The 17,442-nt window shown below is 33.2% G+C and overlaps 1 protein-coding gene across 2 annotated transcripts in view; it reads right to left on the bottom strand.

Moving 5' to 3' along the window:
* Positions 1-17,442, bottom strand: part of LOC145296841 (receptor-type tyrosine-protein phosphatase alpha-like) — a 978,869-nt gene that overhangs the window by 771,839 nt on the left and 189,588 nt on the right. For both annotated transcript variants that reach the window (XM_080142961.1, XM_080142962.1), the window contains exon 2: positions 13,400-13,420. In XM_080142961.1, coding sequence (XP_079999087.1) covers positions 13,400-13,420 — 21 coding nt within the window. The remainder of the gene's footprint in view (positions 1-13,399; positions 13,421-17,442) is intronic.

Here is a 17,442-nt window from a genome sequence, read left to right as displayed (position 1 = left end):
GTGACACAACAATTATATTAAATCTATGACTGTAGTGACACAACAATTTTATTCAAAGTATTACTGTATTGACACCACAATTTAATTTCACATATGACTACTGTTACAATTTTATTTCAACAAAGCTGTATTGAAACAATTTAATTTCAAGTATGACTGTATTGACACGACAATTATATTTAAACTATGACTATATTGACGACACAATTTTATTTTAAGTATGACTGTACTGACACTTATGTAGTACTGGGGGGGGGTACCCGGCGTTGCCCGGGTGTTTGTAGGTGTGTGTATGGGAGAGGGATAAGTAATAATCCTGAAACGATGTTTAAGAAATCAGAAAAAAAAAAAAAAACAGTGAAAAAAAAAACAGTGAAAAAAAAAAAATCCGCTGTGTGTATAGGGAGGGGGGAGGAAGTACACTAAAGAATAAGCGAAGTAAAAAAAAATAAAGAAACGTTGCCCGCATGTCTAAAGATGTAAAAGAAAAAAAAAATAGTTTTGGTCGTGAGGCTGGATTGAACCTGGGAGCCTTGACGTGGAGGTGAAACAAACTCCAACCACTTAACCGCCTAGGCCAAGAGTAAGAGGAATTGATTATAGTGTTAAAATAAGGCTTATAAAGCGAGTGAAAGAGGTTTGATTACAGATAGCCACTAAATGAGGTCATCGCAGGAGCGTTACGAGATGACGTAGCAGTATTTTATTTTTTTTTTGTTTTACTTCACATTAGCGTTTATTAAATTACGTATTTCGTTTCCTGTCTAGACATCTCTCTCTATATGTCTCTCTCTCTCTCACTCCGTCTTCCTTACTCTAAAGACTGTTACTAAAGAAGAAAATGGCGTCTGGCTGTTTTTTTTTTTTGTAAAAACTTTGATCGTTAATATTTTTTGTAAGCCTTTTTTTTTTTTTTACTTCACATTTTTGGCTTGTTATTTTACGTTTAACTATCGTATCTAACTATTTTGAATGTGCTAATAACTTTGGTAACGTTGTCATAGCGTAGAAGTTCATAGTTTAGCTTGTGTGAGGATTAAATTTCTTTTTACCGATAACATTTTTAAATTTTAAATTCAGACTGCCATTAGAGCTTGCTGACGTCAAGATCATGTGACATGACTCAGCAGGTTTTAAATACAAGTTGACCCAAAATAAACGGCCCCGTGTATACTTTATGTAGAAGAGTTGGCGCCCGTATTTTTGGGGGCAGTTATAAATCGATTTAAAAATATGTAATGTTTAACATTAAAATGTCACTTTTCTTGCCCCCCCCTCCCCCCCCTGCAGAAAATCGATCAGTTGACGCACTTCTGATGGTCCTTTTGGGCTAATTTTTCGATATTTGTCGTCCGGAGGGTGGGGCTTTAATATGATACCAAGTTTGTGAATTTTTGTTCCATCAGTCAAAAGTTTTTAGCAGACACACAAACATACATACATATTCGCATTTATATATATATATATAGATGTCGAACACAAGAAAGTATTTATTAGTTATTAATCTGTCTGTCGATCTAACTATTTATCTATGTGTATTACTGATATATCTCTAGATCTAGCTATCTATTTCTGTATCGATCCATCTCCATCTATCTATCTATCTAACTGGAGAGATAAACAAGAGATGAATATGGAGAATATTGATAAAAACTGTCAAAATATAACAAAACTAGATCATAGACAAGTTTACCTGAAGTATCTGGTCAGCTGACGGAACTACAGGTATGTTAACTTGGATGTTTTCAAGTCCAACACAAACAAATTCCCGATGAACCGCCCCCTTAAGTAATGACACCTTATCAAATCCCCAATACTATTACTACAATACAATCCCCTTGATTACTGTACACACAATAACCCTCATCCCCGAGTGGCTTCTGGGCCTTGATAAGTGGGGACCCCCATGTAAGAAAAAAAAAAATTGGACGTTGAGCAGAGTTAACAGATTGCCCCCACCCCTCCGACACAAAAATTAAATTTCAAGTATGATTGTATTGAAAACAATTTTATTTAAGCTATGACTGTGTTGACACAACCATTTTATTGTAATTCAGACTGTATTTGCAGGACAATTTTATTTCAAGTATGACTATCGACAAAACAATTTCATTTCAGGTATTACTGTATTGAAACAAGAATTATATTTAAACTATGACTGTAATGACACAACTATTTTATTTTAACTATGACTGTATTGACACAACTATTTTATTTTAACTATGACTGTATTGACACAAATATTATATTTAAATAATAACTGTATGAACAAAACAATTTTATTTTAACTATGACTGCATTGACACAACTATTTTATTTTAACTATGACTGCATTGACACAACTATTTTATTTTAACTATGACTGCATTGACACAACAATTTTATTTTAACTATGACTGCATTGACACAACTATTTTATTTAAAGTATTACTGTATTGACACAACTATTTTATTTAAAGTATTACTGTATTGACACAACAATTTTATTTAAACTATGACTGTATTGACACAACTATTTTATTTAAAGTATTACTGTATTGACACAACAATTTTATTTTAACTATAACTGCATTGACACAACTATTTTATTTAAAGTATTACTGTATTGACACAACCATTTTATTTTAACTATGACTGCATTGACAAAACTATTTTATTTAAAGTATTACTGTATTGACACAACCGTTTTATTTTAACTATTACTGTATTGACACAACAATTTTATTTTAACTATGACTGTATTGACAGAACTATTTTATTTAAAGTATTACTGTATTGACACAACCATTTTATTTTAACTATGACTGCATTGACACAACCATTTTATTTTAACTATGACTGCATTGACACAACAATTTTATTTTAACTATGACTCTATTGACACAACTATTTTATTTTAACTATGACTGCATTGACACAACAATTTTATTTTAACTATGACTGTATTGACACAACTATTTTATTTAAAGTATTACTGTATTGACACAACTATTTTATTTTAACTATGACTGCATTGACACAACAATTTTATTTTAACTATGACTGCATTGACACAACTATTTTATTTTAACTATGACTGTATTGACAGAACTATTTTATTTAAAGAATTACTGTATTGACAAAACCATTTTATTTTAACTATGACTGCATTGACACAACCATTTTATTTTAACTATGACTGCATTGACACAACAATTTTATTTTAACTATGACTCTATTGACAAAACTATTTTATTTTAACTATGACTGCATTGACAAAACTATTTTATTTAAAGTATTACTGTATTGACACAACCGTTTTATTTTAACTATTACTGTATTGACACAACAATTTTATTTTAACTATGACTGTATTGACACAACCATTTTATTTAAAGTATTACTGTATTGACACAACCATTTTATTTTAACTATGACTGCATTGCCACAACTATTTTATTTAAAGAATTACTGTATTGACAGAACAATTATATTTTAACTATTACTGTATTGACACAACAATTTTATTTTAACTATGACTGTATTGACACAACTATTTTATTTAAAGTATTACTGTATTGACACAACTATTTTATTTAAAGCATTACTGTATTGACACAACCATTTTATTTTAACTATGACTGTATTGACACAACCATTTTATTTTAACTATGACTGTATTGACACAACCATTTTATTTTAACTATGACTGCATTGACACAACCATTTTATTTTAACTATGACTGCATTGACACAACCATTTTATTTTAACTATGACTGCATTGACACAACCATTTTATTTTAACTATGACTGCATTGACACAACAATTTTATTTTAACTATGACTGCATTGACACAACTATTTTATTTAAAGTATTACTGTATTGACACAACTATTTTATTTAAAGTATTACTGTATTGACACAACAATTTTATTTAAACTATGACTGTATTGACACAACTATTTTATTTAAAGTATTACTGTATTGACACAACAATTTTATTTTAACTATAACTGCATTGACACAACTATTTTATTTAAAGTATTACTGTATTGACACAACCATTTTATTTTAACTATGACTGCATTGACAAAACTATTTTATTTAAAGTATTACTGTATTGACACAACCGTTTTATTTTAACTATTACTGTATTGACACAACAATTTTATTTTAACTATGACTGTATTGACACAACTATTTTATTTAAAGTATTACTGTATTGACACAACTATTTTATTTAAAGTATTACTGTATTGACACAACTATTTTATTTAAAGTATTACTGTATTGACACAACAATTTTATTTAAACTATGACTGTATTGACACAACCATTTTATTTTAACTATGACTGCATTGACACAACAATTTCAATTTAACTATGACTGTATTGACACAACAATTTTATTTTAACTATGACTGTATTGACACAGTAATTTTATTTTAACTATGACTGTATTGACACAGTAACTTTATTTTAACTATGACTGTATTGACACAACAATTTTATTTAAAGTATTACTGTATTGACACAACCATTTTATTTTAACTATGACTGCATTGACACAACCATTTTATTTTAACTATGACTGCATTGACACAACAATTTTATTTTAACTATGACTCTATTGACAAAACTATTTTATTTTAACTATGACTGTATTGACACAACAATTTTATTTAAAGTATTACTGTATTGACACAACACTTTTATTTTAACTATGACTGCATTGACACAACTATTTTATTTTGAATATGACTGTATTGACACAACAATTTAATTTTAACTATTACTGTATTGACACAACCATTTTATTTTAACTATGACGGCATTGACACAACAATTTTATTTTAACTATGACTGTATTGACACAACAATTTTATTTTAACTATGACTGTATTGACACAACAATTTTATTTTAACTATGACTGTATTGACACAACTATTTTATTTTAACTATGACTGTATTGACGCAACAATTTTATTTTAACTATTACTGTATTGACACAACTATTTTATTTTAACTATGACTGCATTGACACAACCATTTTATTTTAACTATTACTGTATTGACACAACCATTTTATTGTAACTATGACTCTATTGACACAATTTTATTTTAACTATGACTGCATTGACACAACAATTTTATTTTAACTATGACTGTATTGACACACCTATTTTATTTAAAGTATTACTGTATTGACACAACCATTTTATTGTAACTATGACTGTATTGACACAACTATTTTATTTAAAGTATTACTGTATTGACACAACCATTTTATTTTAACTATGACTGCATTGACACAACTATTTTATTTTAACTATGACTGCATTGACACAACTATTTTATTTAAAGTATTACTGTATTGACACAACTATTTTATTTAGAGTATTACTGTATTGACACAACCATTTTATTTTAACTATGACTGCATTTGTTATATAGTGATTATTATTAGTATTATTAGACGATACCACTTGTGCGCGTATGTTACGTGAGTTCTTATTAGTAATGATATGTGTCTTAGTGAGAGTTCTTGTCTTATTACATATGATGTTGTATCTTAGAGATATGTTGTTGTAATGACATTTTATAACACAGACATATAATAACAATACAATTTACCTTTTTTTAGAAATCACAAACACAAAGATGAGCTTTATCCAAAACACATGATAATTTATTTTCTTACGACCGGTCGGGATTTCCTCATTAAGAACTCAAAGTTTCACATCTTAGTTTCTGAAGTGACGTCTCGCTTCAGACGTCCGCCTGTCTCTGTCTCCCCTGACTGTCTCTCTGACTGTCTCTCTACGACCAACTAACTCCCACTTCCTATATTGAGAATCCATGCATCCCCGCCACGTGAGCAAAATTCACGTGTTTCAACATGCGCGACTTTGCACGTTTTCGACATTGATTTCCCAATAACCTATTTTTCTTGTGTTGTTTCCACAAAGGAATTTAACCTACATATCTAATTTATTTAACTCATATTTTATTATCCACATTCTTTTAACAATTGAATAGTTTATTTATTATTTATTTCATCCGAATTAACAATTTACTGGACATTCCATTTAAACCTATTGTTCTTTAAAACTTATGTCCAGGGTTCGATTTATGCTTTCTCTTATTTTCATTTTAACTAATCTCTCTATTTTTATACTTACATGAACAGGGGACAGCCCTTATCATGTAACACATTGACACAACAATTTTATTTTAACTATGACTGTATTTACACAACAATTTTATTTTAACTATGACTGTATTGACACAGTAATTTTATTTAAAGTATTACTGTATTGACACAACCATTTTATTTTAACTATGACTGCATTGACACAACCATTTTATTTTAACTATGACTGTATTGACACAACAATTTTATTTTAACTATGACTGTATTGACACAGCAATTTTATTTAAAGTATTACTGTATTGACACAACCATTTTATTTTAACTATGACTGTATTGACACAACTATTTTATTTTAACTATGACTGCATTGACACAACAATTTTATTTTAACTATGACTGTATTGACACAACTATTTTATTTTAACTATGACTGCATTGACACAACAATTTTATTTTAACTATGACTGTATTGACACAACAATTTTATTTTAACTATGACTGCATTGACACAACCATTTTATTTAAAGCATTACTGTATTGACACAACCATTTTATTTTAACTATGACTGCATTGACACAACTATTTTATTTTGACTATGACTGTATTGACACAACAATTTAATTTTAACTATTACTGTATTGACACAACCATTTTATTTTAACTATGACTGCATTGACACAACAATTTTATTTTAACTATGACTGTATTGACACAACTATTTTATTTTAACTATTACTGTATTGACACAACAATTTTATTTTAACTATGACTGTATTGACACAACAATTTTATTTTAACTATGACTGCATTGACACAACAATTTTATTTTAACTATGACTGCATTGACACAACAATTTTATTTTAACTATGACTGCATTGACACAACTATTTTATTTTAACTATGACTGTATTGACACAACAATTTTATTTTAACTATGGCTGCATTGACACAACTATTTTATTTTAACTATGACTGCATTGACACAACTATTTTATTTTAACTATGACTGCATTGACACAACCATTTTATTTTAACTATGACTGCATTGACACAACCATTTTTTTCAAGTATGACTGCATTGACACAACTATTTTATTTAAAGTATTACTGTATTGACACAACAATTTTATTTCATTTTTGACTGTTCTAACAATGTTATTTAAAGTAAGACTGTAAAGACTGTATTGACACAACTATTTTATTTAAGTACGACTGCATTGTACACAACAATTACATATAAAGTTTTACTGTATTGATACAACAAATATATTTAAACTATGACTGTATTGACACAAATTTATTTTAAGTACAAATATATAAACAACAATTATATTTAAACTATGACTATATTTACTAGCAACACACATAGACGATAAAACGCTTTGGATTATCACAGATTTCAAGGGATTTCTGCTAAAATAGTTATATTTTATAAACCAAAGCGCTTTAAGTTTTCAAAATACCACCGTTTTATTCGGAAATGAATATACTTTCAAATGAATTGATAAATAATAATGTACATTATATGTTTTTAAAGTTTTAAGCAAATAAAGTGATAAAAATGTTATCATAAAATGGCATTTTTGATAAGATTTTGTAACGCCCCCACCTCCTGATTTGTAAACGCTCGTACTGCGTTTCTGTTAAGAATTTTTTTTTATGAAATTTTGAAATTAGCCAGAAGGAATGTCAATTTGAATATTTTCAGGTGTCTGAAATATATTTGACCACTCGTTAACTCGTTGTGTTAAAAAAAAAAAAGATTTCAACATGATGAGTTTGGAAAATTTTGAAAAAAATTTCTACGGACTCCCACTTTTAAATAAAACAATCTTTTTATTATGTTTATCCATTGAAAGAATAATAGTATATTGTTTTGTCTTGTGATACGTAGCAATTTAAAAACATGATATCAGGAAAAAATCGTTTTTAGTTTGAATGTAGACTGATGTAGTATTAGTAATAGCGTCAGCAATAGCATGGCGTAAACAGAGGTTTTTTTTTTGGTTGATTTTTATTCCAGATCGACTTTCTTTTTTTTTTTAAATTGAAATTCTGGTTTTAAAAAAGTTTCTTACATGTTTAGTTAGAGCTATATTGTTATCAACCATATTTAAAAAATTTGGATAGTAGTCAAATTTTAAAAATATAGTGTTTCACTTTGAACAACAGAAGATGTGAAATATGATTGGGGGGGGGTCACTTGTACAAGCGGTACAACCCTTTATATATTTTTTAATTTTCGTCTTGTGTATTCAGCAAATTATTATTGAATGGAAACTAATCTACCCGATTATAAAAACAAAAAAAATGCAAAATCGATATTTAAATATTTGTCAGGGGTGAAGGAACAAAAACAGTAGAAAAAGGCATTAAATGTAATTAAAAATAAAAATCAAATTCATTCAAAATTTTCCAACTCTAGCAAAAAGTTTTTTTGGTACTTCTACGGTTTATGCCCGAAAATGGAGACGCCATTTTATTTCAGGCACCTGTCGTTAAAATCAGAGGGAGAAATCAGTACTTTAAACTATGAGTGAAGTAGGAAATAAATAATAAAATATTACAAAAGTGTTTTATTAAAATTGTATTTTCTTAAAGACTTTTCAATAAATGTCTTTACAATTATATTTTCATACATTTTTACACAATAAATGTTTTGGTTTTCAAATGGCACTCGCTCAGGTTAAACAATTATGAATATGTCATTTTCATTTTCTGTTTTTAATAAATATATATGTGTGTGTGTGTGTGTGTGTGTGTGTGTGTGTGTGTGTGTGTGTGTGTGTGTGTGTGTGTGTGTGTGTGCGTGTGTGTGTGTGTGTGTGTGTGTGTGTGTGTGTGTGTGTTTCATGAAAAAATTCCCCGTTTTCTTTAATTAAATCCAAACATTTCCAATTAACAATTGCGGATATATGTTCTCTTTCACTTTATTTACTTTTTTTTTTTTTAAGTTCTTTCCGCAAGTAATTAATATCTAGTTTAATTTTTTTGTTATTTATTTCCTACTTCGGCCATAGTTTAAAATACTGATTTCTTCCTGATTTTAATGACGAGTGCCCGAAAAAATGGCTTCTCCATTTTCAGCAATAAACTTTCTTTCTTTTTTTTTTAATATTTAAATAAGTGTGACAAAACAATACTTCATACTTTACCAAACGTCACGCTTTCTGTTCATGATGTCACTTGTTTTAAATAACATTTATTTTTGACTGTTTGTTGTAATTCTTGTAAAGTTTCACAATAGATGTTAAACACTCTCTTAACAAAAAAAACCCAAAAAACTCTCTTAATCTTATGCCTCCTAAAACCTTAGCCCTAACAATAACGCTAAGTCCAAGTGGCAGAGCTCCTCACCAAACAAAATTTCTTGGTAAACTACATATAAGCGTCAAAAAGAAGACTTTTCCTTAAAGAAAAGTGCGCATGATTAATCTCCCATAAAAAATACATTTATCAACTGTCAGAAAACGCTAGAATGGTCTCAAAATGGTAAATTATTTTACATTAAACTTTTGTGAAACTAACCCCCGCTCTGAATTCTAAAATTGTTTTTATTTTGCTTCTATTAAATCTTCAGGGTGTTCACACATAATTTCCTTTAGCCCTATCATTAACCCAAAGTCAGAGTGGCAACCTCCCCACCTTCTCATAATTGCATAAAGACCCTCTTAAAACCACACATAATCACCTTTTAGAAAAAAAAAACTCCCAGGATTTATCTACCATAAAAAAAAAAATGGGCTAAACGCTGGAATGGTTTAAGATGCGAAATCATTTTACATTAAATTCCAAAATAATTTTTGTTTATCTTTCATTAAAGTTTTTCAAAATGTTCTCATGTAATTGTCTATAAAGGTAGACTCATATATTTTGGAGAGGTAGTCAGATGAGGAGGGGTAACAGAAGGTATTAATCTACATTAATACCAAAGAAATATTACAATATGTTCATTTTTAAACAGTCCTAGATTTAGATTTCAGTTTTTTGTGCATAAAATACCTTACAATTCAGCTTTGCGTTCTTTTCTTTTAATGGATAGCATTTTTAAGGAATTGCAGCATATTTATGTGCATTTACAGCAGATTATTTGGAAACCATTAATTTCCAGAGATTTTCAGTAGCATATCCTGGTTTCTTGCACAAAAATACACTTATATAGCAAATTCTATTGCTTAATCTTGTGTTTTAACAAAGATATAGCATTTTTACTGAAAAAGTAGTGTAAAAAATGTGACGAAACGCATATGGTCTTAAAGAGGGAACAATATCCAAATGTGCAAGGCACAAAAATAGTCATAACTTCCTTAATTTTAATTGGATTTTAAAAATTTAAAAAGATTCTTAGCTTATCAAGCCCTTTCTATGTATTCCATTATTGAAATATGTTAAGCTATTTCAATTTTTTCATGTGTATTACTATATTTACACAACAATTATATTTAAACTATAACTGTATTGACACAAAAAAAATTTCAACTATGACTAATCACAACTATTTTAACTATGACTATATACACAACTATTGCAATATTTTTTCATTCATAATGTTGCAATATTTTTTCATTCATAATGTTGCAATATTTTTTCATTCATAATGTATGCTCCCTCAAAGTTGAAACATTTTTTATATGAACGCTGCTGCTAACTGACAAATAAAATTAATTTCACGTTCTGCTATCAATCAGAAACCAGAATTGCTCAATAAAAATTAAACCCTTCTTTAGCAACCTTGCACATATTTTGTTTGTGTCAACACAAGAAGGATGTTTTGCTCTTTGGCTGCAAAATTATAAAGTCTGGAACCTGTACAGATTAACTGTCTACTGAGAATTTGTCATTTCCAGGACTTGTATAGAATAATTATCCATTGGAAACTTTTCTGAAACTGAATATGGCTTATAACTCAAGAGGTTATGGATCCGGCATGAGACTTTACTTTGATGGATCAGAATCAAAATTCAAATTGTGGCAAGTGAAATTTTTAGGATATTTACAAATCCAAGAGTGACAAAGTAATTCAAGCACAACCTGAAAACAGAAACGATCCGGATTTTATTGCAAAGAATACAACTGTCTTTGCAGAATTAATACAGTGCTTAGATGACCGAAGTCTATCATAGGTAATGACAGAAGCCCTGGACGATGGCTGCAAAGCATTGAACATATTCAGAGAGCATTATTTATTTTTAAAAAAAAGTCCAAAACTCTTTAAAACTGACATCTCTAAAACGTATGAAAGTAGCATTACAAGCGTATGCTGTATTTTCGTGGATATCGGCAATATCTAGAAGATGAAGCCATCCAAAATCCAGTCAATCGCAGATGGAACACAACGGGCAACATCATCAGTTCCCTACCAGATCGACAATACCGAATCAGGGTTAACGGATCCGGAAGGATCGCACTTAGGAATCGCCGTTTCCTCAGAAAATGCGAACTTAAGCCTGCACCAACCCCAATACCAAGTGCAGCACTAGGACCAACAATTCCCTCAAGCGATACTACATTCTTGCATCTCCCACTATCTCCCTGTAATAGCACATACACAGCAACCAAACCCCAACAACAAACCACACATATCCCCACGCTTTCGATCAAGGATTCCTCGAGCTCTTTCTAGGTTACAACCACACAACAAACTAGGCCTAAAAGAGAGATACACCTCTCACACAACCCAGCCTACTCGTGGGGGGGGGGAGGAAGAGGGGAGATGTAGAATAATCAAAAGAACTGTGTTAGTCAATAACACACAACAACAACAACAATAATAATAATAGCAGCAACACTTACCAAGGATCCAGCTTATGCACAATACAGACACCAGATTGAGCTGGACTGAAGGCTTGTATTTATATACAAGCATATCCAATCAGGTGATTCAGCCAATCACAATCCAAGGAATAGACTGGCCCATGTGTGCACAATGGAATCTCCCATTGTGCCATAAATAGTTCTCCTCTTTCATGAGAAGTAACTTTAGTCTTTGTCAAGTTATCCATAACTTGAACGCTGACAGAAAGTCCACTACACAATCCAACAATTACATACCTAATGTGCTTCAACAAGTCATATCTTTTTTATTTGTTGGTCAATTTTTAAAAGAATTACATTGCTGGAAAGAATAGAATAAGCATTCCAATGATGTTAATTTATTTTTCTTTTATGCGTTCAATATTTTAAGCTCCAAGTTAAAAATGAAAAAAACAGTGAAAAAATAACAACAAAAAGGGAAACTGTTTTTTCAATCTTTACATTTTATACGTTAAATTTGAATACACATGCGCAGGGTCAAATTTGATTGGACATGGCTGAAATTTTACAGGCATCTCTACTGGACTTTTATTTATATTTTTACGACCACAGGAAGGAAAGTTACGACCGAGCAAAGTTGAAGAAGAATATTTCAAAATCGATAAGATAAATCGGCATATATTATCCATTTTCATATAGATAATAGTTTAAGAATTATTTTCATGTATAATATGTAAAAATTTGATAATTATTAATTGTGCAGAAATTTCTTTAAAATGTATATTCATGTCTTATGGTAAAGAGATACATTAGATTTGACTGCATCATCAGAAAAAGCACACGATTTCACATAAGAGTGCCAAGTTTCATGGGAATAGCTTGAAAAACAAATAAATGGTGGCGAAATTACCAAATTTCTTGAAATATTGAGGTCCATAATTTAGCCCACTTCTTCTAAAGAAAAATGTCCACGGAAAAGCATAAATTTTGGCACTTAAAATTTTCGTAACTTTTGAACTACTTATGTTATTTGCATAATTCAAGTGGTTGTAAGCATCTTTTACATAGCTATTTCCATGCAAATTTATGAAATAACAATTATCTAAACAGAAAAAATCAACTTGTAATGTTACAAGAACTAGCAATCAGAACATTCATTCTGAACATAAAGAAATGTTCCAACTTTAAACTAGCTTTCTGAGTTTCTGTCTCAGTTTATATAGTTCAACTAATAAGACAGCTGAACACTGACTACTAAATTTAATACAATTGTTAAAAATAAATTTGAGAGAAAGAAGGATAAATAAAAACCTGATCAGAGATATGCTAGTTTAAAAATTAATTTCTAAAAGTCAACATATAAAACAGACGTCAAATTGAAGATGATGAAACATCAATTCAAAATGTCAGAACCAATTAAAAATAAATGACTAATTCCTTGTTTCTCTTATCCAAGGAAATATGTTTAATGGAGATAGAGCAAAAAATGTAAAATATAAAAACTTACCATTATATCCAAAAGAATGTTCTGTAAAATATAACAAATTATCAATTAAAATTTTATAAATTACAGCAATTAACAATCAGAAATTAAAACTTCAATTATTTCAAAATTACTCAATTAAAATAAAATTATTTTTGGTAACGGAAATTAGTCTAGAAAATTAAAAAAAAATCTAAATCTTTTAATCTTGAAAATAAAGCATCTCATAATTGTGGATTATCTAAAAAAAAATAAATAAAAAATTATGACTTGCAACTTGAAAATCGATACAATACACATGAAAACAGGGGTTAGCTTATTCAGTGAAGATATATGACTGGAGTGTAAATATACATTGGAAACCCCCATAAGATATATATATGTATGTATATGTAAAAAGAAAAACTCTTTGAATGATTAAGTAAGCTTTTCAAATTGAAAAACATCAACAAATGACTATTATCAATTTTCATTTCACACAAATAATTCTAAGTCACTTAAGTTCTAATAGCTGATGTACAACAATAGGGAAAATCATTGTAGAATACTGCTAGGGTGAGCCAGCTAATCCAATGAAGATGTTGTGCTGAATGGATGCGATAATTGACAGAGTGTAGTTCCTGGCAGAAGTCTAGAACAGTAAAACCCCTGAATGCCAGAGCAGCTGGCATTTGTAGAGTGGCACCTGCCTCTCCTGGCATGTTTAGCCAATCAGGCCTCTCAAAATAGAACAATCCACCATCCCTGACTAATTGTAGGCTGGCCTAATGGCAATTAGCATACCACTAATTGCTACTGAATAAATATGTTGAAATTAGTTAAATGGTCCATAATGGTGGAGAGGGAAGGTAAGCACATTCTTGATTCTACATCTCCCCTCCCCCATCACATGGGGGTAACGGCCTCCGAGGAGGAATGAGCTCCTCACGGCCAGGTTGATTATGTGGGAATAGCCTCGCAAGTGCCCGCGCCGACATGACTGGCATTGGTCTAGGAGGTTCAGGTACTTCTTCTGGAGTGATGTTCCCGCCAGGTTGCTGTGTCCGAAGGTCAAATTGAGAGTCTGATACGACAGGGCTGTTTGTCTCTGTCACTTGGGGTATGTGAGGTGGGGCCCCTGGTAGCGCGCTTGGGATGGGCTTTGGAGATGTGGGAGTCTCAAGTTTTCTGAGGAACCGCCGATTCCGCAAGGTGATTCTACCAGAGCCATCAACTCTGATACGGTACTGCCGATTGGAGAGGGCTTCAATCCCCCGACCAGTGATGTCCCAGAGACGGTTGTTTCTTTGTAGTACGACCAAGTCCCCACTTTGTAGTGGGCGGAGAGAATGAGCCGTACGGTTATACATCTCTATGAGCGTGTTATGCCGAGACAGGGTTATCTCGCGCTTTTGAGCCGCGACGATCCATTCCGGATGTGGCTTATAAAGGGTCGGGTGAGAAGGGAGGTAATCTCGAAGTCGCCTGTGGAGCAGAAGCTGTGCTGGGGATAGGCCGATACCCTGTATAGGGGTATTTCTGTATTGTAGGATGGCCCTGGCAGCCTTGTCGTTATCTAAGGACCCTTGTGGTCCTGCTTGCCATTTACAACCCTCTTGGCTGTTTTGACAGCTAGCTCCGCTCGACCATTGGATTGTGGATAGGCCACGGATGATAACCTGTGCTTTACAGACCATTTCTCTAGAAACTGCTTGAATGGGAGGGATGTGAACGGCGGGCCACCTCACTGCTGATTTCTTCTGGGGGAACCATATGCTTGAAATATCTCCCGACAGATTGAGATGAGCCGAGAGGCGGTTGCCTGCCCTTGGCTTAGGTGGTACAAGATGAGCCAGCCAGTTAATCTGTCAGCGCAAGCAAGGTATCTGTGGTCACCAACGTGGAACAGATCCATGACAATCTGCTGGAACGGCCACTCTGGGGACTGTGTCAATGTAATTGGTTCCCGGGGCTGGCTCAGTGCGATCCTTGTACAAGTCATGCAGTTCTCCCTGGTATTGCGGATGGAGGCATTCATTCCAGGCCAATATATGGATTCGTTTGCTCGGGCTTTCATTCCAGTTGTGCCCTGATATGCTGAATGCAGGCAGCGCAGTATATTTCCTCGTTGACCTTTTGGAACGACTATTCTTCTGTCTAAGAGCACCAGGTCATCATGAGTGCTGAGGCGGTGCTGTACTTTCCAGTACTCACGGACTTCGGGTGAAGTGAGAGTTCGTGTTTCAGGAAAACCTTGCTGTACCGTACTTATCAACTTTTGGTACTGTGGATTATGACGTCCTGCTGCTTTGATGGTGCCTGGTGATGTGATCGCTACGTTGTCATTGTACCCAAATGTTGATATGAGAGCAGTAGATTCAACTATGCTATTGAGGTTCTCGGATTCTGAAGTGTCTGATTTGGAAGGCTGGAAGGGAAATACGTTAAGGAGGACGTTCATCACGGCCGTTGGGTTACGGGAGAAAGCGTCGGGCCCCCTCTGCCATTTCCCAGGACAATGTTGTATGTTGAAGTGGTATCTAAGGGTTTTTTCCTTCAATCTAAACAGTCAGGGCTTCTGGATCTTGCTTAGATCACTATCACCAAACAGGTCCTTCAGCATTTTTCTAATGATCATGCGATTGCTGCTGCTTTGCCTTCTATCGGCGTGTACCTGCGCTCTGTGTCAGTGCAAAATCTGCTACCAGCGAATACCAGGTGCCACGAACAGTGTTTCTGAAGGAGCAGAAAGCCCATTCCTTCTTTGCTCCAATCAGGGGCTAGGCAAGTGGTTCGATTCTTGTCAAATGTTGCGACACCCTTACGAACAAGGTCGACAATGGCTTGCTTTGACTGCTTGAATGCATTCTCAAGGTCCTGGTTCCACGTGAAATGTGAGTCCTTTTTCACAAGATCGCGGAATGGTAGCATTACTGGTCCTAGCGAGTATGCCCAGGCTACCTGATTGACAAGCCCAAACCAGGATCGTGCGTCAGTGATGTTTTTTTGGTACTGGGAAGTTGGATATTGCGTCTAATATTGGTTCCGAGGGGGTTATCCGGGAGGGTGTAATTTGGAGGCCGCCAAATTGCACGTCTTGGCAAAATTGAAACTTGTCTTTGTTCAAGACGATTCCATTCTTTGCACAATGTAGCAAGAAATCGAATGTGTGTAGGAATGATTCCTTGATATCCGAGTCGTAAAGTAGAGTGTCGTTGACGATCTTTATTTTGTGGGTGATATCCTCAATTATTTTGTCAAATCTACGGGTGTAGGCATCTCCAGACGCTAGATACCCCTGGGGGGGTTCGGAGATACATGAACCTCCCCCATTCCGTGATGAAAGTTATCAGTGGCTGAGATTCTTTATCCAACAGGATTGAGTGATATCCATTAACGGTGTCCAATACGTTTTTTTTTTCTTGGGTGGTACCTGCGATGCCAATCGAAAGGGTGATTCGGTATGATGTGTTTCCCGTTTGCACTGTGCATTAAGGTACTGATAGTCGATGGTTCGTCTCGGCTTGCCATTCTTTTTCACAGTGATCACCATGGTACTGCACCAGTCAGTCGGTGTGCCGACGGGCACTGGAGCAATGATGCCCCTCCCCACATCGTTCCAGAGGTCTTGCTTGACCTGTTCTTTCAAATGGTAAGGCACGGGGATTGGGTTATGTCTGGCTTTTGGAATAGGCCCTTCCTTCAGGTGAATGTGTGCTGGAGGTCCAGTCATGGAGGGAAATACCCCGTCGTTCTTGAATGCAGTGTCCGCAAAACATTCTAACAGCGAGTCTTTTAATTTGCCGATGTTGGCTTCGGTGGCAGGGAAAGGGTGGCTGTTTGGACGTGTCGGTAGTGGTTTGACCCCGTTTTCTGTATCCTGCACTTTATTTTCGACTTCTAACCACTGCATAGCCATCGATGGGTTTGGGAATTCCTTATGTAATATCCCAACATCAATGCAGGCCGCCTTGCTGAAATAAAGCCGTTTTATCCTTTCACAAATGTTTGGTTGTGTGTCCCCCCACACTGAACGTCACCGGCAACCAACCCTGACATTCAAGAGTGGAATCCCCGACTGCTCGAAC

Source organism: Euprymna scolopes, chromosome 17 (genome assembly GCF_053919585.1).
Source record: "Euprymna scolopes isolate OS-2025 chromosome 17, ASM5391958v1, whole genome shotgun sequence".
In the NCBI taxonomy this organism is placed as follows: domain Eukaryota; kingdom Metazoa; phylum Mollusca; class Cephalopoda; order Sepiida; family Sepiolidae; genus Euprymna; species Euprymna scolopes.
This window is presented reverse-complemented; position numbering and strand designations above follow the sequence as displayed.